Below are 22439 nucleotides of genomic sequence, written 5' to 3'. Positions count from 1 at the left end.
TCCATGCCTTCCAACCCAAAGGTTTGTGGTTTGAATCCCGGTACGGACACTAAAACCTTTTCAAGTCTTTCATTGGGAAAGCCATAACAAAACTGCCTAGATATCCATTGTAAGTTACCTAGCTGATGGTCTAGGGGTTAAGGCGGTCACCTTAACAACCGCATTGTATGCGGAGAAGTGCAGGTTCGATTCCTGCAGGGGATTTGAAGTCGTCTCCCCACCCCTCCCCCCTCATCCCCTCCCTCCCCTGCCATCTCCTGGCCTCCTTCCTTCACCCTGCTCCTCCCTCCTCCCCCCCTGCCATCTCCTGGCCTCCTTCCTTCACCCTGCCTTGAAGTCCTCTCTCTCCTGCCTTGTCCTCTCTCTCCTGCCTCTCTCTCCCCCTCCTGCCTCTCTCTCCTGCCTTGTCCTCTCTCTCCTGCCTTGAAGTCCTCTCTCTCCTGCCTTGTCCTCTCTCTCCTGCCTCTCTCTCCCCCTCCTGCCTCTCTCTCCCTGTCCTCTCTCTCCTGCCTTGTCCTCTCTCTCACCCCCCACAATGGATCTCTAGGCAGTTTTGTTATGGCTTTCCCCAACAAACGACTCGAAAAGGTTTTATTGTCCTTAATAAACAGACCACTATTCAAAACTTGACAAGACAAAACTGAACTAAACCAAACACAGACAGTAGGCTAAGCCCCTGCAAATGGGTCCAGCTACAGTATGTAGGCAGCAGTCCTGGTGGCTTCCCCTGTCAGAAGCAGGGACATGAATCCCCCATTGAAGGATGCAGCCCCTCCTATGCAGAGACAAACATCATTAGTTTTCAATTAACCACACAATACAACAAGAGTCCCCTTCAACACTATGTAACTATTATTAGCCTGGGTAAACCCAGCCCCACTTGACCTGCTCTCAGACCTCTGGTTCTCAGTCACTAGGTAGGTCATAGTGACTGAGAACTCTGAGAGCAGGTCACGTGGGGGCTGGGTTTACCCAGGCTAAACTATTATTACATTGACTTTCCCATACGTCATCATTTATAATGACTCCAAGTAGTTTAACCCCTCAAAAATTGGTTTTACAGTTTTTCACAAAAGACTTGCTCCTGGCCAATCCCGGTGCTTGACTGCTGTCAGTATTTGAGCTTGGAATATGTGGAATAGAGGTTTACTATAGATTAATCTTTATATGTGCACATTATGCACAAATCAGCATTGTTTTTCAGCAATTTTAAAGGAACAGTCTGCCGATTTTCAACCAGCTTTGTATGATTACAAAATCAGTAGTACCGTATATCCAAAAACTGTAAACAGTTTTGTTGTGTTTCCTCGGTTGCCTGGTATACAGTAGTTTTGTTGCGTTTGGTGAGGGGAGAGCCACTCACTGGTGAGGGGAGAGACACTCACTGGTGAGGGGAGAGACACTCACTGCTGTGTGGTGAGGGGAGAGCCACTCACTGGTGAGGGGAGAGACACTCACTGGTGAGGGGAGAGACACTCACTGGTGAGGGGAGAGACACTCACTGCTGTGTGGTGAGGGGAGAGCCACTCACTGGTGAGGGGAGAGACACTCACTGCTGTGTGGTGAGGGGAGAGACACTCACTGGTGAGGGGAGAGACACTCACTGGTGAGGGGAGAGCCACTCACTGGTGAGGGGAGAGCCACTCACTGGTGTGTGGTGAGGGGAGAGCCACTCACTGGTGAGGGGAGAGACACTCACTGCTGTGTGGTGAGGGGAGAGACACTCACTGGTGAGGGGAGAGACACTCACTGCTGTGTGGTGAGGGGAGTGTATGGACATGTTGAAAGAGTGTGTGTGGGTGGTTTGAGGGGAGATGCAAGAGTGAGCAAGTGTGTGTACCTGCCTGCCTATATAGTATCAGTGAAGCTAGTCTCCAGGCCGTGTGTGTGTGTGTGTGTGTGTGTGTGTGTGTGTGTGTGTGAGATGGCGACTGATGTCTGCTATAAAATGAACAGCTGATGAAGAGTGGGAGTGCCGGTTGATGGCTCCTATCATCAATCTCTCATCTTCCCCCCCACCCCCTGTCCACCCTGTCCCGCGCTCATCCCCCTCTGCCCCCCCCCCTCTCTGTCCCGCGCTCATCCCCCTCTGCCCCCCCCCCTCTCTGTCCCACGCTCATCCCCCTCTGTCCACCCTGTCCCGCGCTCATCCCCCTCTGCCCCCCCCCCTCTCTGTCCCACGCTCATCCCCCTCTGCCCCCCCCCCTCTCTGTCCCGCGCTCATCCCCCTCTCCCGCCCCTCCTTTGTCCGGCCGCGGCTCATCCTCCTAACGTTACCCCCCCTCCTCTGTCATCTGCTCCAGCTTCTGTCTGCCGGCAAATTGGCAGTGTTATAATAGCAAAGTGTTCCCATTGGCTCCCAACACCGCCGGCACTGTTTTGATTGGCTGAGCTTATGTGCTGTTGCCACTGCCAGACTTAGATTGCTGATACAAGTAAATGACAGTGTTCATTTCCAAAGTGTTATCTATCTATTCGGAGCAGAGAGATGGTTTGAGATGACAGCTGATTTTCCAGAGGGACTCAACTTTTTAGCCAGCGAGCGAGTTTGTCAAAATGGTGAATATCTCATTTGGGAATTAAACCGATGAAATGTGCTCATCAAGTGTTTAGTTAATAAACTTGATTTTGGTGCAGCGAAGGGAAAATTAACTGTATAAATTGTATTGATATCGGATTTCCGTCAGTTGGAGCCAGATATGAAATGTGTAAAATACCAAAATTAAAGTCCCTATGTATATTGTTGTGTTGTTGTTGTGTATTGTATTGAGTTTGAATGAAAGCTTTTATTTAGAATTTTTCTGACCGGACGTCCACATCTGAAAGTGTTTTGCTACAGTATGGTTTCCAGGTTGAACGTCATTGATAGAGAATAAAATCTATTCTTTCCGCTAAAATGTATATGTAAATGTATATCACAGCTTATCTAATACCAAATGAATTGAGCCTTGAGTCCAGGACTGTTTAACACAAAAGTATATTTAATAGCTTACATTCTCTGCAATACATGTATATTGACAGAGGGCTGAACCTCAATGTACACATTCTGATATGTCATACAGAGTCAATTATTCAGCCATATGGCCGACAGTGTAACATAGATTTATAGGCAGAGGAGGAAAAGGCAGAGAGGGGGGGGGTGTGTGCCGTGCAGGCTCCTGTCTGTATCAATTGTTATGGTACACGATGCACTGGACAAGGTCTCAGCAAGCAAAAGGAGAAGTCCTCTCTATGGGGCTGGGGGAGAAGTCAGTGTGCTATGGGTCAGAGCAGTCATGTCATAATGTGTATGCAATTATAGCTTATAGCTTATTGATTAGGAAATATTGATTAGGAAATGGCATGGAACTTATATTTTTCTCCAACAATCCACCCAATTGTTATGTTCATCAACTATAACAATAAATAACAAAATTTAAGTTCACTATTCAATATAATGCTTGTATCTGTATTGTGGGCCAGGGCTGGGCAGGGGGGGGGGTTTGAAAACATAGGAAACATTAAACACTTGAAAGAACACAGAATTTTTGATCAATATGCAGTCCAGCGCAGTCTCAGCTCATATCACCGCATCTCCATTATCTATTGGAAAGAGAAAACAGATTTTAGTAATTATAATGACAAAATTACATCACCACTGCGGCTATAATATATAGGAGTGGGCCTACTAATCTTAACTCTATATGGTTCAATGCAAATAGTCTAATATCATTATAATGCATTGAACTTAATATTCAGTGTGTTCCAAATCACACTTAAATCTTTTCCAGCTTCACTTTATTCAACGCTTCCTGTAAAAGGAATCATGTCTTTAAGTAAAATATTTTCAAAGTATTCACAACAACAACAATATTTCTCATCATTCATGTGATGACTCTAGAATGTATTTATTTGTTTGTTCCTGGTGCTGTTGTTGTAATTGTTGTTATTAAAAACTATTTAATAGCCCATCTCCATGCAGTGGTTTAATTTCTTTTTGGGAACTATTTTATTAGAATAAAATTCTATTTCTAGTTTACTTTAATATTGGTTTGTTTGGAATAGGAACTGAAACTTTATAAAATGCAAAACATTCATAACATTGATTAATCATATTCATTAAAACATAATCACAGTATCATATAACTGATTATTCTTAAAATGATACTTTAAAACACTTCATTTTTATTTAATATTAAAAATAGAAAGAATTTTCTTTATTCTACAAAAACTAGGTCAAGTAGACCTCTTGAACTGTGGATCAAAGTACTCAAAGTACAGATTTATGCTGGTGTTGAAGGTTTTCTGTGACGTACAACCTTTAACTATAAACATTAGATTTCACAATGTGCCTGTATTTTAGACAAAATAACTTCATTACAAGTTATTAGTACAACAAGTACGTACATACGGCAGATAATGTTTTGAGATACTCTGTGAGTACATATTCAATTGTTTATTTTATAATTTGTTTGCAATGAACCTCATAAACAAGATGGCTCCTTGAGTCTGCCTTTCAAGTTTACAGATTTCGTGGACTTGTCTTGAGTGGGCTGGATGAATTCCCAAAAAAAACTGCTTTAAGAGCTAGCTTATTGGGGTGGGTCAGTCCCCAGACTGAGGCAAAACAACAATACTCTAAACGCAAACTCAAGTGTAATCTCGTCCTCAGAGGCCATTGGCTTATCTATAGATACTTTTGAAAACATCTCACCGTACTTAAGTGTAAATTTTGCTTATGTGTACCTATATCATACCACAAGTTAAATGTTGGTATGCCCATTTAATTTGATTTCTCATCCACCCAATTGGTGGTTGATAAATGTGCATTTTTCTGTTTAAGAAAATACTTCAGATTCAGATTATCGTACACAGGAAGTCTTCACCCTTCACAACACATTCTATTATGATTTATTTTCAAAATAATAATCAACAGTCTATTTACTCTAATTGATTTTCAAATTTGCTTACTGCACTTTAAATAATGCAGAGCTTACTTCACTCTATTGATTCATAACAAAAAACATTTCATTCAATCACATACTGTGGGGTTTGAACCTGGGGCTTGTTTCGACATTCAATTTCATAATGTGTAATACTGTGGGGTTTGAACCTGTGATACAGGGCTTATCTCTCTGACCTAGAAAAATGCGGTGGCTGGCTCACTGTTTGCTCAAAGGTTTTGGGGATCCAATTGTTTCTGGCTAAGTTTAACCTTGTTGGAAGACTGGCTGTTCCAAGGGAACATAAACAAATTATTTCAGTCTGCTATCACATTGGGCCAGCTACAGTATAGGGGAGAATGACCACCGTGTTGCTACTTGAGCCAATTGAATCAAAAAGATGGCTGTTTGTCCACTCGCTGCTCCCGTTTTTTATATCGGCATTTGTTCGCGTAATGTCCTCTCTTTCCGCAGTGCTTGCATGTATATCGAGGGCATTTAGGCTGAGGGGCACCCTGTGTGGTGTATTGATTGGGGGGAACCCCAGGCATATTGAAATTAGGCTTTATGCGCGCTGGCATGTGGTTAACACTTCTGACACCAGATATGAAATGTTGATCGATCTGGTTGGGCAGATGATTTGAGGTTACCAGTATTTGTTGGGCCATATTAAAAACACTTTGTTCGCCGTTTGTGTCAAATATCCCGTCCCTACTTAAGTCCGACAGAGCTGCTATAGTCTGATCAAAATCTGCTGTGTGCCAATCTTTTGCAGATATCTTGTATGCAGTTGTGATCTCGGGACGTAAACAATTCATGAGTATTTGTACAGCTAACAAATTGTGCTGATCCACTCCAACAGAATTGTCCCACGTCATTTGAAACCGCTGTATGAAATGAAAAGTGTCTTCCTTCAAACCTTGTGTACAGGAAATGACTTTACTATAATCTACTGAGTCTCTGGCTGACCTTTTGATCGATTCCAGACATATTTCTCTTATCCAATCATCCCTGGAATAATTTTCTCCTGTTGTTGCTGCTATCCAATTTTCATTCCCATCTCCCACTGGAAAGGAGAAATTTTTGTGTACACTTTTCCACTCCAGATTGTAAGCTAGTGACAACAATTGTCTCACATCCGGAATCAAGCAGTCATACAAACTTATCATTTGAGCTAGCCAGCTATGGAAAGCAATGGGTCTTTTTAAAGGATCTGGACTGTCCTTAAGCATGCTTCGTGCTTCCTGGGGGGTCCATGGTTTGAGAATGGCTGTATTATCACACATTATCTTGGGGGCAATTAGATGAGGATGGTCAGGTTTATCAGTGAGTGACTCTGTGCTGCTAGTGTGAATTTGTTCTTCATCAAGGTTAGACTGTATCGCATGTTTAGGGTCAATTTGGTCTGAATCCCTTTTCTCCGAGTCAATTTTTGTCATATCTGGCATGGGAGCCTTATTTTTGTCCATGTCAGAGCAAGGCACTCTCGTTGCGTTGCCTTGGGGAAACTGATGATGCCTATCAGCAACATGCTTCCAACCTCTTATGCATTCTGTCACATAAGACTCTGACCATTGGAGATTGGGTGACTGTCTGGCTGCAATTTGCATGTATCCAATCTTATCTTTATCAAAAGATCCTCCTACAGGCCAGAGGCCTCTGGTACCTGTATTAAGATCATGCATGAAAGGTATCACATAATTTTCTCCTAATTTTAAACGTACTATGTCAGCACATGAGCCAGGTGGTATGGGGGGCATGTTTTTCTTTTCATGCTGTCTAAGAATGTCTCTCGCCCGCAGACGTTCCGCTTTTCGTAGTTTCCAAGGTTCTGGCTGCCCACTCTCCGACCTATTATCACTCATTTTTACAGGTCTCAGAGAGGGAATCAAACCATTTTTACAGTATGAGACAGGAAAAGAGGGAGAGAGCTGCTTATCTCAATTGTCTTTTTGGGGCTGTGCTCTATGAAAATTGTCAACACTGCTGGTGTACGCATTTGTCTCTCTCTCTCGTAAAACACTCCACTTTGTTGCTTAAGCAAAGCACTGATTTAACTAGTTTACTGTGAATGTCCCATTTTATATAAATGTCTCATTGATTCACATTCAAAACACTTTATATTTCAGTCTTGCATTACGCACTAAGGGTGTTAAAATTGCTTACTTCATTGAGAGAGAGAGAGAGAGCTACTGTTTTTGTTTATCACTTACTTGTGATCTTGATCTGTGTCCGTGTGTGTGTAAAGTAATTGTCAACACTTTACCTTTTAGTCGATGTGGGGACTCTGGTGACAGAGGGACGGTTGTTCTCCTGTTGACCAGTTCCGTCCGTGTGTGGGGTATCTGGAATTTACAAACTGGTGACAGAATCAATTTGTTCAAGGGACAATTGATTCTGTATTTTGGGATTGGCTAAAATACACTTTTTGCAAACTTCCATCAATTTTGCTCCTTTAAAATAGGCTTCTTAAGAAATTGTGTTGTTTTACAATGAAACAGCTGCTTATTTTTGGTTGTTTGTTTGTTACATGCTTGTTACACATTGTAGGTATTTCAAAAACATATCAACCATATTGGTTAGACATCTATGATTGCTTCCCAGTCTTGCTCGGTGCTCAATATCTCTGGCCGATCCTAGCCAGCGCCATGGGGCTACACAAACCCCTCGAGTAAGTGGTATGTTATGGGGAGATCTTTTGGTTTTATTTAGTATGTCGCGTGGTTCTTAAAGACCGTATCAAACATATGCCTAGAATCACCGCAGTTTCCCACTGGACTATAATACGTAGTCGCTGTCTAGGCAGCCTTCTGGTTTTGAGGCAATATGTGATAACGCTTCTCAGGCTCTCTTGCTGTGCAGCTTACCACTGGACCATCCTGGTCACTGCAAAATACAGCCGGTCAAGAGAGTTTGTAATGGTCCTGAGGTATATTTACAGTTATTTACATTGAGGCGTCCCCCCTTGTCTCAAAAACCCACAAGATACTAACTTAGGTTAATATTTACAGTTATATACAATGTCATTTTGACACACCCACAATATGCAAACATTTCAGATTCTTTTAGATATCAGACGACAGCTTCAGTAATGAATTATGAAATTAATTCAGACTTACCCGCTCTCGTAGATATCCTGTTCGTGACACGCCAATTGATAGAGAATAAAATCTATTCTTTCCGCTAAAATGTATATGTAAATGTATATCACAGCTTATCTAATACCAAATGAATTGAGCCTTGAGTCCAGGACTGTTTAACACAAAAGTATATTTAATAGCTTACATTCTCTGCAATACATGTATATTGACAGAGGGCTGAACCTCAATGTACACATTCTGATATGTCATACAGAGTCAATTATTCAGCCATATGGCCGACAGTGTAACATAGATTTATAGGCAGAGGAGGAAAAGGCAGAGAGGGGGGGGGTGTGTGCCGTGCAGGCTCCTGTCTGTATCAATTGTTATGGTACACGATGCACTGGACAAGGTCTCAGCAAGCAAAAGGAGAAGTCCTCTCTATGGGGCTGGGGGAGAAGTCAGTGTGCTATGGGTCAGAGCAGTCATGTCATAATGTGTATGCAATTATAGCTTATAGCTTATTGATTAGGAAATATTGATTAGGAAATGGCATGGAACTTATATTTTTCTCCAACAGTCATGATTCCTCGGCTGTTTCAACCATAGACGGATTATGACTTCACGGGCCCCTGGGCCTGCCCCCCTCACGGGCCCCCCCTCACAGCGCCTCACAGCGATTTTTTTAAAATCCAGAATGCAACTCGGGCAAGTTATCAAATATCTGCACTGATTGCAAAGGGTGGACACGCTTTTTCATGTGGTGACTTTGTGAAACAGTGTCTGAATGTGGCTGCGGTTATACTGTGTTCACTCCTGAGATTGCATCCCTGCAAATTGTCATGGCAAATTGTTTACAAAAGATGGACAATAAAGCTGATTTTCAAAGTACCTTGAGGATTTTTCAAGTTGTGAATTAAGTCAAATTTCTCTCTTGATTACAAAGGTGGAAAATACAACTGTTTTTAACTGGGTGTTTACTGATTAAATGTTTAAGCTCCCCACAAATGTTTTTTTTTGTATATATATAACCAATTGCAAATTATTACAATTACCAAACAGATAAAAAGTAGATTATTATATTGAAATGTTATTTTAGATTTAGAATGTTAATTTTCTATAAAACACAATACATTTTAATGTAATTCCACAACGTTTATTTTTGGCCCTCGGCCCTCCACCCAGATTGAGTTTTGGCCCTTCATGGGAAAGAATTTGAGCACCCCTGAGCTAGAGTCTCTACGCAGGCCGCCTGCGAAGTGAGCTCAGGGGCCCATAAGCTAGAGTCTCAGCTGCGAAGTGAGCTCAGGGGGCCCATAAGCTAGAGTCTCAGCTGCGAAGTGAGCTCAGGGGCCCCATCAGTTAGAGTCTCTTCGCAGGCCGCCACAGGCGGCCTGCGAAGAGACTCTAGCTCATGGGCCCCCTGAGCTCTCGGGCCCCTGGACCTGGGCCCGGTATGCCCGTTCAGTAATACAGCCCTGGTTTCAACGCTCTACCGTTTCGTACACGTTTCCGTACTGATACAGCTAGTACAGCGCATGCGCCTCATGGCAAACGAGGAAGTAACTTCAGTTACTCTGGGTTCATCTCTGTTAGTTCTGGGTGTGTTGATTTACTTTGAAAATGGCCGTTTCCAGTAACTTTGGATTGTTATTCCATCGCGTCGTGAGTATACGAGTCATAACATGTACATGTGAGTGTTTCCCTGTTGGAATGTCTATTTTGGGCTACTGAACGCCATTGTAGCGCAAAGCTAAGTAGCAGGGAGGGCTGTACCGCTGTTTGTAGGGCACGCACAGTGACGATAAAGGCATCCACATTCACACATGCCAGCCGCTTCTTTTCACCTAACAGCGGGGAGCTTCACCGGCACGACGTAGCACGTGGATGACGCTATTCCCACCAGTTCCCTTCCACCCCGAACAGGCGCCCCGACCGACCAGAGGAGGCGGTAGTGCAGCGACCAGGACACATACCCTTAATCCGGCTTCCTACCCGCAGACACAGCCAATCGTGCCTGTATGGACGCCCGACCAAGCCGGAGGTAGTAAGCCGGAGGTAACGCGGGGGCGAGAACCTGCGACCCTCGTGTTGTTAGGCAGGGAATCTACCGCTACATCAAGTATACATTTTTAATGCCTCATAGCGGCACAAAATGACCATACATTAATTACTGTATCTGTTCAATAGTGATGAGTCAGCAAGTTCACCAGGTGCTTGGAAGAACTCACTTAGCCCGCGTTTTGGAGTTCATTAATTTGTTTTTATAAGTTTTATAAGTTTAATGTTTATTTGTAAGCTGTGGCAGAGACTTGCCCACTTTTTTCCAATTTAGTTTAGATACCAGCTAAATGCTTAAAAAGCCTAATGCAAATAATATGGAACATGACTTTGAAGCCACTCACCTCTCCTCTCTCTGTCTGCAGGGTCGATGGGGACGGGCGGGCGTGTGTGTAACCGGACGTCCCGCGGCGTGGACGGCTGCGAGGTCATGTGCTGTGGGCGGGGCTACGACACCTCACGCGTCAGCCGCACCACCAAGTGCGAGTGCAAGTTCCACTGGTGCTGCGCCGTGCACTGCCGAGACTGCCACCTACAGGTAGACGTGCACACCTGCAAGGGCCAGACGTGACCACCGCACCCACCCACCGGCCACCGGGAACCAGCTCTCGCACCGGGTCACGTCAAAACTGCGGCTTCTCACCCGGGTCTGGAGCTCAACTTGTTGGTTTATTTGTGCAGGTTTTTCCTCAGTCAAGAAGCTGCAAGCTAATATTTAAAGTGGTCTTTCTTAAGATCCTTGTTTATTTTTGTTTTGTCTCCATCTTTATTGCTCATTACTGTGGTGTTCTTTCTGCCACTTCCCACAGAATCAGAATTCTTTCATTCGGCCATACAAACATGATACGTTGGCACTGTAGAAGGAAATTGTATTGGTGTAGTTGGATCACCTGTCAATCAAACACTGTGGGCGGAGCTTGCATTTCCTGTTTAAAGGAGAATTATTTTTTATGCCTCCGCCGGCGATGGGCAGGCCGGAGGCATTATGGATTCGGGTTGTCCGTACATCCGTACGTCTGTCCGATGTTCGTTAACGCGATATCTGAGGAACGCCTTGAAGGAATTTCAGCAAATTTGCCTCAAATGTCGACTTGGACTCATGGATGAACTGATTAGATTTTGGTTGTCAAAGGTCAAAGTTCAAGGTCACTGTGACCTCAGGAATGCCATTCCCGGGGCGGCTGTGGCTCAGGAGGTAGAGCAGGTCGTCCACTAATCGGAAGTTTGGTGGTTCCCATCCCCGGCTCCTCCAGTCCGCATGTCGAAGTGTCCTTGGGCAAGACACTGAACCCCAAATCGCTCCCGATGGCTGTGCCAGCACCCTGCGTGGCAGCTGGCCGCCCTCGGTGTGTGAACGGGTGAATTTAGGCACATTGTAAAGCGCTTTGGATAAAAGCACTATATAAATGCAGCCCATTTACCATTCCCAAGTTTGTTAACGCGATATCTCAGGAACGCCTTGACGGAATTTCTTCCAATTTGGCTCAGACATCGACTTGCACGTAAAGATGAACTGATTACATTTTGGTGATCAAAGATCAAGGTCACTGTGACCTCTCAAATACCATTTTCAAGCTTGTTAACGCGATATCTCAGAACCACCTTGATGGCATTTCTTCGAATTTGGCTCAAACGTCAAAGTCTGGACAGACATGGATGTCGACTGCTCACTTGTTGGTGGAGGCATTATCCGCGGTGCGGTCGTTCTAGTTTTTTTTACAACCTGGACCTTATTTCCAGCTTTAATTATGATTTTTAACTCACCCTGAAAATACATTTTTGAAATCGACGCACCAACGTTATCGTTAACACAGCGGCTCATATCCTTATTATATGATACTGACATGAATGTGACGCGCTGTGTTTACCTCTGCCAGCCATACATTGCTCTGCATTCCATTCCGGGGACTGACATCCGGGGACTCAGAGCTCAGACGAGTCTGCGCAGACGCAGTTGATCAAGCCCCCATGACCGTCTATGGCAGGGTAAACACACGTTGGCATGGTTGGATATTAATCTGATTTTGAGTATATGGACGATGTATTTGAATTCGATGGCCATTGGCCACCCATATTTATTTGAGCTGGAATAACATGTGGATTACAAACGGAGGAGCGGACGAACCGGAGCTTTTGTGACGGACAGCAGACAGACAGACAGGGTAAACAAACAGGCTGGCTGCAACAAGGTAAATACAGCGGCCATTTTCTCACTGTTGCTAGGATATAATAATGGCGCATTCCTTTATCGCAAAATAACTGGGATGTTGAGGCTAAATGACGTCACATCCGTTTTGTTAGCGTTCCATTTGCAGAAAACTTGAGCTGGGAAGTTCACTGTTCATTGGTCAGATCCAGTCGCTAGCCAGGCTAGCCATTGTTAGCAGTAACAGTTGAAAACATGGCATTTTGCGCATACAAACACTGCAGCCTCATGTCCACACAGATAGATGTTATGCAGTGCTGTGTGTACAGCTGATTTAATGAAACACAAACGCAACAGAAGAGCTAAACAACATTACTACGATTATAACTACTGTTGTTGCGCGGCGCAGCCATCTTGGATTTTTGAGGTCGGGGCTGCTGAGGCTCCTATGAGTTTGGAATGGGAAATACCAGCTGTGATGACGTCACCGCCCAGCTCATGACCTTTGAACTCGTAAGATTACCAGTTCCCAGTTATAAAGGAATGCACGATAACGATATGAGTTGCTGCATGTTAGAAAATGAGATATTTACAGGACGTAAATTTACAGGACGTAAATACACACATTACACATGCCCGCATTTCCTGTTTCAGGCCGCTGCTCGGCGCTTTTTCAATGCAACGATAACGTTAGTGCATCTATTTCAAAAAAATATTTTTGAGTTCGAATCCGACCCGAGGTCCTTTTCTGCATCCCTCTTTCCCCACCTTTCTTGTCTGCCTACTGTCCTACCTAAATAAAGGCAAAAATGCAAAAAAAAAAAAAAAGCCTTAAAAACTTTATATTTCTTCTGGGGTAACTTCTATTTTAAGAGCACTTTGTAGCTACTCCCAACACCAACTGCATGTAAACACACTCACTGGCGCTTTAATGAAGTTTCTTGACCAGACCTGGGCATATCATGTGGCCCGCATCATGGTCCTGTCTGGCCTGTCTTGGCTTTTTATTTTGAAACACTTGTGTGTCGTGAGTGTGCATCTTCCTGAATAAGCGCGCGGGATATTTTCTATACTTTAATCGAGTGATAAAATTAGAGGTTAGAGGACAAAGAAAAAAAAATTGCCCCCGGGGTCCGGGGACAATCAGGGTTTTTCATGGGGCCCCCCAGGAAAAATAATTACCCACCCCTGCTCTTGACTGAAGCTTCCACACAAACACACAACTGCTCCTTACAACTTAGTTCAAGACAGCAGCCCTAGACAGAGACGAATGAGATGTGGTCAAATCGTATCCATCACAACTCAGTCAGTAGACGTTTGAATAAAGTAATTAACTCTTAATTGACTTCTCTCTAATCTAGTCAGCATATTGGCTGATGAAGTTTGTAAAGGATGCTGTCCTCCTGTGTGGTCCAAAGGTGTAAATCCTGCATCATTTCTTCTCTTTGCATTGTATTTATTTAATCCTGCGTGTAAAAATGTTTGATTTCAAGTGTATTCTAAAGCCCTGTCCGGACAGACGGAGTAGAGTGATGTGTAATGTAACTGTACACCACATGGCACATCAGTGATTTGAATGACTCGTGCAAAAAATCTATTATATAATAACATTATTCCCCAGCATCACATACTACATCCAACCTGTGGAGCTGGACGGGGCTTTATCTGTATCTGTAAATATGTTGATGTAATTTAAAAGAAAATTAGATGTATAGTGTATGGAACAATTAACTGTAGCCAATGGCAATGAACGCTAGCTTTTCCCTTCCCCCTCGTGCGAGCCAATCACATGACAGAATTTAGTCACCTGATCTCAGCAGTGGGACTGCACTGTGCACTGTGGTCCCATGTTCTCCTGGTTTTCAGTGGACAGGAGGCGCTGTTGAAGTTCCCGACAGTGAAGTGAAAAAGATTTCACATTTGAACGTTAACACCACACTGCCTGCATCATGACCCACACTTCACACAAGCTTCTGTTTACAGCTCTTACTGGACTGAGGGACTTCAGTCATTTGAAGAAGAAAACAAAAGTCCATGGACCCATAATGGACAATACTGGCTCCCAGTCAGCTGCCAGTGTAAACGGCTCTGCTGCCTCTTTGTCTGTTAAAATATTTAAAAAGAAATCAGTCTGTGAAAACGATGTGAGAGCGACCGATGTATTTTTCTCCACGGCCTGCGAAGCAGCGGCATCGCACCGTTTCCACGTTTCAGTGGATCATCATTCACCCCACGGTGCTGTGGTGCTGCGGCAGAGGAGAAGAGTTGAGTGCTTTACTGATTAGTGAAAGTTGTGTAGTGGAGGGACTCCGTCACACACTCATTCTAATTTGTGTACTAACTCAACTCTCCGTGGAGCCACAAATGGCTTTTGTGGAAATATTTGGACAAAGCCTGTTGGGATTGTGAACAGCAAGACAGCTGTCTCAGGAGCCAGTGTTGTCTGTCTGTGGGGCCAAGTACTACAGGTATGCATTAGCCTTAAACCCAATGTCCACCAGTGGTACGGCTCCATGCGGATCTGGTACCGCTGCTGAATCAGACTCCCGCCCATGTTACTAGATGGGCAAAACATTTGGTATGGAAAAAAATATGCACCGGTTATGTTTTTGTTGGATCCCGATTCCCGCATGTGTCTTGACAGATGTCGTGGGTGTGGGTCAGTTCAGGCAGCTGCACGGAGCCGTACCACAGCCTGTGGACATGGGCCCTTAGGGCAGAGATCAACTTGCTGTTGGCTATGCTTTTGCGTGCCTATTCTGTGTCCGTTTGGAGTATCAGTTGTGCACATACATCCTATCCAAGTTAACGCTACGCATACGTTCCAAACGGACGCAGGATACGCGAGGCAACCATCATGCGCACACAAACGCCTCGTTAAAAGCAAGTACATCTGTGCCCTAAGGTCCAAAAACACCCCAAGGCTTTGGGGAGGCAGGGGTTAAGGGGAGGATCGCTTACATCTGCAAAGTGTTGCTCAGCTGAGCAGTCAACCTCATGGAAACAAGGACTTTCAAACAAGAACTTACCTTTAAGGTGTTTTGCCCACTACCGATAATGGCTGCTGGATTCCAAAACTCAACCCAGCCATTTTCTCTATTTCACGTGTAGAACAGAGGATGTCCAGGTGATGGGAGGGTGTCACGTCTCAATCAAAATGGCGGAAGAAGCTGGCTTGCAATACACAAAAAGTCCTTTATTGTATTTTTTTTGTTTTTTCACTTTTAAATGATGGCAATTGATCACCTCTTTTTTGTACAACAAAAAACGGCTTTACATGATTGAAAACCCAAAAATGCAAACATATCAAATAAAGTCAAAACCAATTCCGAATTCCATTGTTTTGCCTTTTTTTTTCCCATTCTTCTGCCACCTCCTCTCCTCTACCAGCCGTCTCCACTCTGTCCGGTGGGTTTGGTTTGAACTCTGTGAGCTTGGCACAAAGGTGTGTCAGTCCGGTCCGGTCCAGGTTTCAAGTTCTGTCTGTGTGGAGGCGGGCTCTGCTCCTGGCCGGTCCGGGCTGTCAGATGCGGGTGAGTTGGTGCCACAGGCTGGATGGCAGGATGCTCTCCACCTTCTCCATGATGAAGTTCAGAGGAGCAAACAGCGTGCTAAGGAACTGCAGAGGGAGAGAGGCAGAGAGAGAGAGAGCATTAGATAAACAGTCACACAGCTTTGACATTAGGGCTGCAAATAAGTATTATTGTCATTGTTGATTACTTTCTCGATTAATCGATTAGTTCTTTGTTCTATAAAATGTCTGTCGATCAGTGTTTCCCAAGCCCAAGATGTCATCTGCCAATGTCTTGTTTTGTCCACAACAGATATTCAGTTTACCGTCAGAGGAGTAAAGAAACCCCTGCATCCTCTCCTTAGAAATTACTCAAGCGATTCATCTATCAAAATTGTTGGCAATTAATTTAATAGTTGACTACTAATTAATTGTTGAGGCTCTATTTGAAGCTGCTCCAGGTAAAACACACACACAGACAGAGCTGCCATCCAGTCCTGCTCATTGTATTCTTTAGCGTCGCTCTTCAAACATGTTTTGACGTCTTCCATAGTTTTCCAAACCAAATCCCAGGACTTTTCCATGACAAACGCTACAGCAACCTTTCCATGACAAATGCTGGCTGCTGTCTTTGTTGCAATGTTTAATTTAGCTGGTTTGAACCTGAATGCCCCACCAGGTCACATGATAATCCCGATCATGTCATCTCCGGCAGTGTCTGTCTGTCATTCGCATATCTCGAGGACCTCAGTGGGGAGTGCACTTAGGGGGACCTGCCCGAGTGCAGTGCGAGAAAGAAATGAAAGAAATGCGCCCACAGGGGGAGCTACAGCGATATTTTACATTTTTAGCAGCGGCCAAGCTGCCTATGCGAGCAGCAGGGCCAGCTTGGCAAGCTGCAGGGCGGGCAATAGCGAGCCCGTGCAGCGGGCGAGCCTAGGAATCGAGCACGCGTAGCCTAGTCTGTGAAGAGGTCATCAGTGAGTGTCAATGAGGTCATAGACACGGATGATGTCACTTCACACACAGCGCTCCACAATATGCTAATGAGGTCATATACATTGTGACATCCAGTGGGTATGACATAATCTCCCGAGTTGATCTCAACTATATCTATCTATCTATCTATCTATCTATCTATCTATCTATCTATCTATCATTATAATTTGAGAAGTGTCCGTGTGTGTGTGTGTGTCTGTGCGTGTGAGTGAGCAGAATTTTGTCCGGCCCGCGGCTGTGCCGTTTTACGTGCAATCGGGCTGAAACTTTCAGCGGTTGTAAAGAACACCCGTGCGGGACGGGTGACCTGAGGGAGCCAGATTTTTTAATTAGGTGATTTCCCTAATGATGTGATGTCATCAGTGATGATGTCATAAGTGATGATATCATCAGTGATGATGTCATGTTCCAGACCAGGGGGGCCTAACTCACAGGGGGGGTCCCCACGGGTCCGCTAGTATATCAATTTGGCAATTTGGGCTCTGTCTGTTTGTTTCAAGAATTTGGGCTGGAGCCTAGGAATCGAGCACGCGAGATGACTCGTACTTCCAAAAGGCTTGTTGCTGTACAGTTTACTTTGAATGCAGAATGCATAGCACAGAATTGTGACTGTCATAAAATTCCCCTTACAGTCTCTCAATTCTCACTAAATATTAAAATGTGTTTGACTGATGTAAACGGGACTACAGTATTATGTTAGCTGTCAAATTATGGAATCAATCAACCAGTCATGTGTCCTGTAAGTTTGTCTGGATGAGAGTCAGCTACTGGAAATACCTAGAGCGCCTGGGCCTGTCTTCCCTATTGCAATGGGGATAGTTAGGGTGAGAAAGTGTGTGTGTGTGTGGGTGAGAAAGTGTGTGTGTGTGTGCATGTGTGTGCGTGCGCGCGTGTGCCAACAGCTCTCCGCAGCGCTCCAGTGCTCCAACCAAAACACCACCACAGCAGGGAGATGGTATCTGCTGATAGTGTCACATCATCAGGGGAAGAGAGATGAGCTCACCCACATTCCAAAGGCGTGGCACAGCACCGCCAGCGGGGAAAGGGGGGGGGGGGGGGGGGGGGCTAGAGAGCGCCCTCCGGTGGCTGCTATGAAGACAGGTGGTACGTCTGTGGTGGGACGTGGCTTCTCGGACCGGTTTGTATTGGTATAGAGGAGGATATGATCCTTTTCACTAAGTTCACAAGAACTGTGATAATGTACCAGCTGCTGGATGATCTAGTAGCTTGTCAAAATGGAGTAAAATGTATAGTATTTTATATACTTTATATACAGTATAGCAGTGATTCACAACCCCTTACATATCAAGGACCCTAATTTAGTCCACATCAGCGCCATGCACCCCCATTTGATGAGATTTAGTCTCACACCCAAATCTGAGAATATTTAGTCAGATATGATTTTGTCCATAACTCCTCGACTATCTGTATTGTGCAGCCAGTGGACGAAGACATCAGCTTCTGGAAGAGATACGGAGAACGGCGGAATAACGTCGAGAAACTCACCGAGAAACACCGCTGTTGCATACTCCTGTTCTTGTTTAATTGTTGTTATTGAGTCTATTTCTGCAATAACTGCACTTACTGTATGGCTGTTTAACTCAACGAACGTTGACCGTACTGCTCGAGCCGGAGACCCACGGAGGCAGCCATTACTGTTTTGCCAGCGGCGTTCACGATTGGCCGGTTACGATGTCAACTACGAGGCAGTGTCCCTGATTGGCTAGTGAACTCTGTCATTTCTGAAAACGCCCGCCCAGCGCTGGAGGCCAGAGGGAAACGCAGAAGGAAACAGAATGTGAGTTCATGTGAGTGGATGTTTTAGCAGGCTATGATTGGTGTGCATTGTCCCTGAAAAATAAACCAATAAATCAATCAAATGTATTCATGTAAATGTAGTATTGTTGAGACCAAGTTCAGTGCAATGCCCTCTGTGTTCAGGTGCTCCTACATGTATAGCTGTTTATCTCACGACGCGGCGTGTCTGCGTCTGTAGGTGTGTGTGTGTGTGTGTTTGTGTCTGCGTCTGTAGGTGTGTGTGTGTCTGTAGGTGTGTGTGTGTTTGTAGGTGTGTGTGTGTTTGTAGGTGTGTGTGTGTTTGTAGGTGTGTGTGTGTTTGTAGGTGTGTGTGTGTTTGTGTCTGCGTCAGTAGGTGTGTGTGTGTCTGTAGGTGTGTGTGTGTTTGTAGGTGTGTGTGTGTTTGTAGGTGTGTGTGTGTTTGTAGGTGTGTGTGTGTTTGTAGGTGTGTGTGTGTTTGTGTCTGCGTCAGTAGGTGTGTGTGTGTCTGTAGGTGTGTGTGTGTTTGTAGGTGTGTGTGTGTTTGTAGGTGTGTGTGTGTTTGTAGGTGTGTGTGTGTTTGTAGGTGTGTGTGTGTTTGTGTCTGCGTCTGTAGGTGTGTGTGTGTGTGTGTGTTTGTGTCTGCGTCAGTAGGTGTGTGTGTGTCTGTAGGTGTGTGTGTGTTTGTAGGTGTGTGTGTGTTTGTAGGTGTGTGTGTGTTTGTAGGTGTGTGTGTGTTTGTAGGTGTGTGTGTGTTTGTGTCTGCGTCTGTAGGTGTGTGTGTGTCTGTAGGTGTGTGTGTGTTTGTAGGTGTGTGTGTGTTTGTAGGTGTGTGTGTGTTTGTAGGTGTGTGTGTGTTTGTAGGTGTGTGTGTGTGTTTGTGTCTGCGTCTGTAGGTGTGTGTGTGTGTTTGTAGGTGTGTGTGTGTTTGTGTCTGCGTCTGTAGGTGTGTGTGTGTGTTTGTAGGCGTGTCTGCGTCTGTAGGTGTGTGTGTGTGTTTGTAGGTGTGTCTGCGTCTGTAGGTGTGTGTGTGTGTTTGTAGGTGTGTGTGTGTTTGTGTCTGCGTCTGTAGGTGTGTGTGTGTGTTTGTAGGCGTGTCTGCGTCTGTAGGTGTGTGTGTGTGTTTGTAGGCGTGTCTGCGTCTGTAGGTGTGTGTGTGTGTTTGTAGGTGTGTGTGCGTTTGTGTCTGCGTCTGTAGGTGTGTGTGTGTGTGTGTTTGTAGGCGTGTCTGCGTCTGTAGGTGTGTGTGTGTTTGTAGGTGTGTGTGCGTCTGTAGGTGTGTGTGTGTGTTTGTAGGTGTGTGTGCGTTTGTGTCTGCGTCGGTAGGTGTGTGTGTGTGTTTGTAGGCGTGTCTGCGTCTGTAGGTGTGTGTGTGTGTTTGTAGGCGTGTCTGCGTCTGTAGGTGTGTGTGTGTGTTTGTAGGTGTGTGTGCGTTTGTGTCTGCGTCTGTAGGTGTGTGTGTGTGTGTTTGTAGGCGTGTCTGCGTCTGTAGGTGTGTGTGTGTTTGTAGGTGTGTGTGCGTCTGTAGGTGTGTGTGTGTGTTTGTAGGTGTGTGTGCGTTTGTGTCTGCGTCGGTAGGTGTGTGTGTGTGTTTGTAGGCGTGTCTGCGTCTGTAGGTGTGTGTGTGTGTTTGTAGGCGTGTCTGCGTCTGTAGGTGTGTGTGTGTGTTTGTAGGTGTGTGTGCGTTTGTGTCTGCGTCTGTAGGTGTGTGTGTGTGTGTGTTTGTAGGCGTGTCTGCGTCTGTAGGTGTGTGTGTGTTTGTAGGTGTGTGTGCGTTTGTGTCTGCGTCTGTAGGTGTGTGTGTGTGTTTGTAGGCGTGTCTGCGTCTGTAGGTGTGTGTGTGTTTGTAGGTGTGTGTGCGTTTGTGTCTGCGTCTGTAGGTGTGTGTGTGTGTGTGTTTGTAGGCGTGTCTGCGTCTGTAGGTGTGTGTGTGTGTGTGTGCGTTTGTGTCTGCGTCTGTAGGTGTGTGTGTGTTTGTAGGTGTGTGTGTGTTTGTAGGTGTGTGTGTGTTTGTAGGTGTGTGTGTGTTTGTAGGTGTGTGTGCGTTTGTGTCTGCGTCTGTAGGTGTGTGTGTGTTTGTACTCACAGCTTTAGCAAAGACTCCCATGAGTTCGGGGAACTGGTGTGTGAGCAGAGCCAGCATGGCGGTGAAGGAGCAGAGGCCTGCCGTGAACAGGATGAAGAACGGCAGCTCCTTCTTAGGGTAGACCGACACCTCATGGAACACTGCTTCCACGCCAGACAGAGACGGACACACACACACACGCACACAGACACGCACACAGCCACACGCACACACAGACACACACGCACACAGACAGCCGCACACAGACACGCACACACACGCCCAGTCCACACAGACACGCACGGACACACACACGCACAGACACAGCCGCGCACACACACACACACAGACAGAGAGAGTTTCTTGTCATGAATTTTGTGTCTGTGATTAGGAAATTGCACAAGTTCATATTGCAATTTGTTCATTGTATGTAGATTAAGCTAAGATTAGCAACTAAACCGGCATCTTCTTTCCCTGTATTTCTCTCTCTCTCTCAAGACGCTGCACCTCCAATCATTACACTCTGGTTACTATAGAGAGTCAATTACAGAAAAAAGGTACCGCTGGATACCGGTATCAGTTCAAATGTGAACGCTACCCAAACCTCTAACACACACACACACACACACACACATAATGTACGTGCGCACACACACGCATGCACACACACACACACTGGCAGTATGTGGCTGGAAGCCAACTTAATCAAGTGAAGGTTTTTGTGTGAGGACAGACAAGCTGCAGAGCAGACAGCCTGACGACACATGCATGCACACTAGGGCTGCCCCCTCCAGGACAGACAAGCTGCAGAGCAGACAGCCTGACGACACATGCATGCACACTAGGGCTGCCCCCTCCAGGACAGACAAGCTGCAGAGCAGACAGCCTGACGACACATGCATGCACACTAGGGCTGCCCCCTCCAGGACAGACAAGCTGCAGAGCAGACAGCCTGACGACACATGCATGCACACTAGGGCTGACCACTCCAGGATGCACACTAGGGCTGCTCCCTCCAGGATGCACACTAGGGCTGCCCCCTCCAGGATGCACACTAGGGCTGCCCCCTCCAGGATGCACACTAGGGCTGACCACTCCAGGATGCACACTAGGGCTGACCACTCCAGGATGCACACTAGGGCTGACCACTCCAGGATGCACACTAGGGCTGCCCCCTCCAGGATGCACACTAGGGCTGCTCCCTCCAGGATGCACACTAGGGCTGCCCCCTCCAGGTCGACTGGTTGATTGTTTGGTCCACGTGCTCTTGGTTGACGAGATTCACGTTGGTCGAGCAATCGCTGGTGTTAATAATTTTGTAAAAAGCTTTTTTTTTTTTTTTTGCAGGCCATGCCAGGCCACCGGGCTACTATAAACTTTAGTTCCAAGGCCAGCAGTAAACAAACGGTAGCATATTTTCATTTTTTTCAGTTTTGTCATAACAGTACCGTAATTTACAAATTCCCCAGTTACTGAATGGGCTGCACAAGATGTTTTGTGTAAGTGAAGTGAAGTTGCATTGTTCAAAAACTACCTAAGTACAGTAGTCCACACACACATCCAGTTAAGGTGGACTGTAAGTAGACTGTAACAAACAGTTCAGTTTGTCAGGTGCATGCAACTATGACATGACTTTATGAAAGTTGTTGGTCTGTCTACTTGACAATGTTGCTGCAATAAAATGGTTGAAGTCAGATGTACAGACTGAAAAATTGTTCTTGTATAAACCAGATGTTGACAAAGTTTTCCTTTGGGGACATCATTTGCAGTTGAAAAAGTAAGAAATCGCAATATATCGACATATCGCAATATTCAATATATCGCAATATTCAATATATCGCAATATCGCAATACTATCGTATCGTGACTCAAGTATCGT

The 22439-nt window shown here is 45.3% G+C and overlaps 2 protein-coding genes across 3 annotated transcripts in view; one reads left to right on the top strand and one right to left on the bottom strand.

Moving 5' to 3' along the window:
• The window catches only part of wnt2 (wingless-type MMTV integration site family member 2), a gene marked incomplete at its 3' end in the record, with an annotated part of 31748 nt that extends 21114 nt beyond the window's left edge, over window positions 1–10634 (top strand). The window contains exon 5 of the mRNA XM_083654845.1: window positions 10429–10634. Within this exon, the coding sequence (XP_083510971.1) occupies window positions 10429–10634 (206 nt within the window). The remainder of the gene's footprint in view (window positions 1–10428) is intronic.
• A 4757-nt stretch (window positions 10635–15391) lies between these two features.
• LOC310792653 (suppressor of tumorigenicity 7 protein homolog) overlaps window positions 15392–22439 on the bottom strand; it is a 93805-nt gene continuing 86757 nt past the window's right edge. Inside the window, exons 14-15 of one of the 2 annotated variants that reach the window (XM_083654372.1) lie at window positions 20582–20724; window positions 15392–15828 (exon numbers count right to left, since the gene is read on the bottom strand). In XM_083654372.1, coding sequence (XP_083510498.1) covers window positions 15733–15828; window positions 20582–20724 — 239 coding nt within the window. In that variant the 3' untranslated portion in view covers window positions 15392–15732. The remainder of the gene's footprint in view (window positions 15829–20581; window positions 20725–22439) is intronic. The other variant, XM_083654373.1, reaches the window with a different exon arrangement.

This window comes from Poromitra crassiceps (assembly GCF_964638095.1).
Source record: "Poromitra crassiceps genome assembly, chromosome: 18".
Taxonomy (NCBI): Eukaryota; Metazoa; Chordata; class Actinopteri; order Beryciformes; family Melamphaidae; genus Poromitra; species Poromitra crassiceps.
The sequence above is the reverse complement of the archived record's forward strand: the minus strand, read 5'-3'. Positions and strand labels throughout refer to the sequence as shown.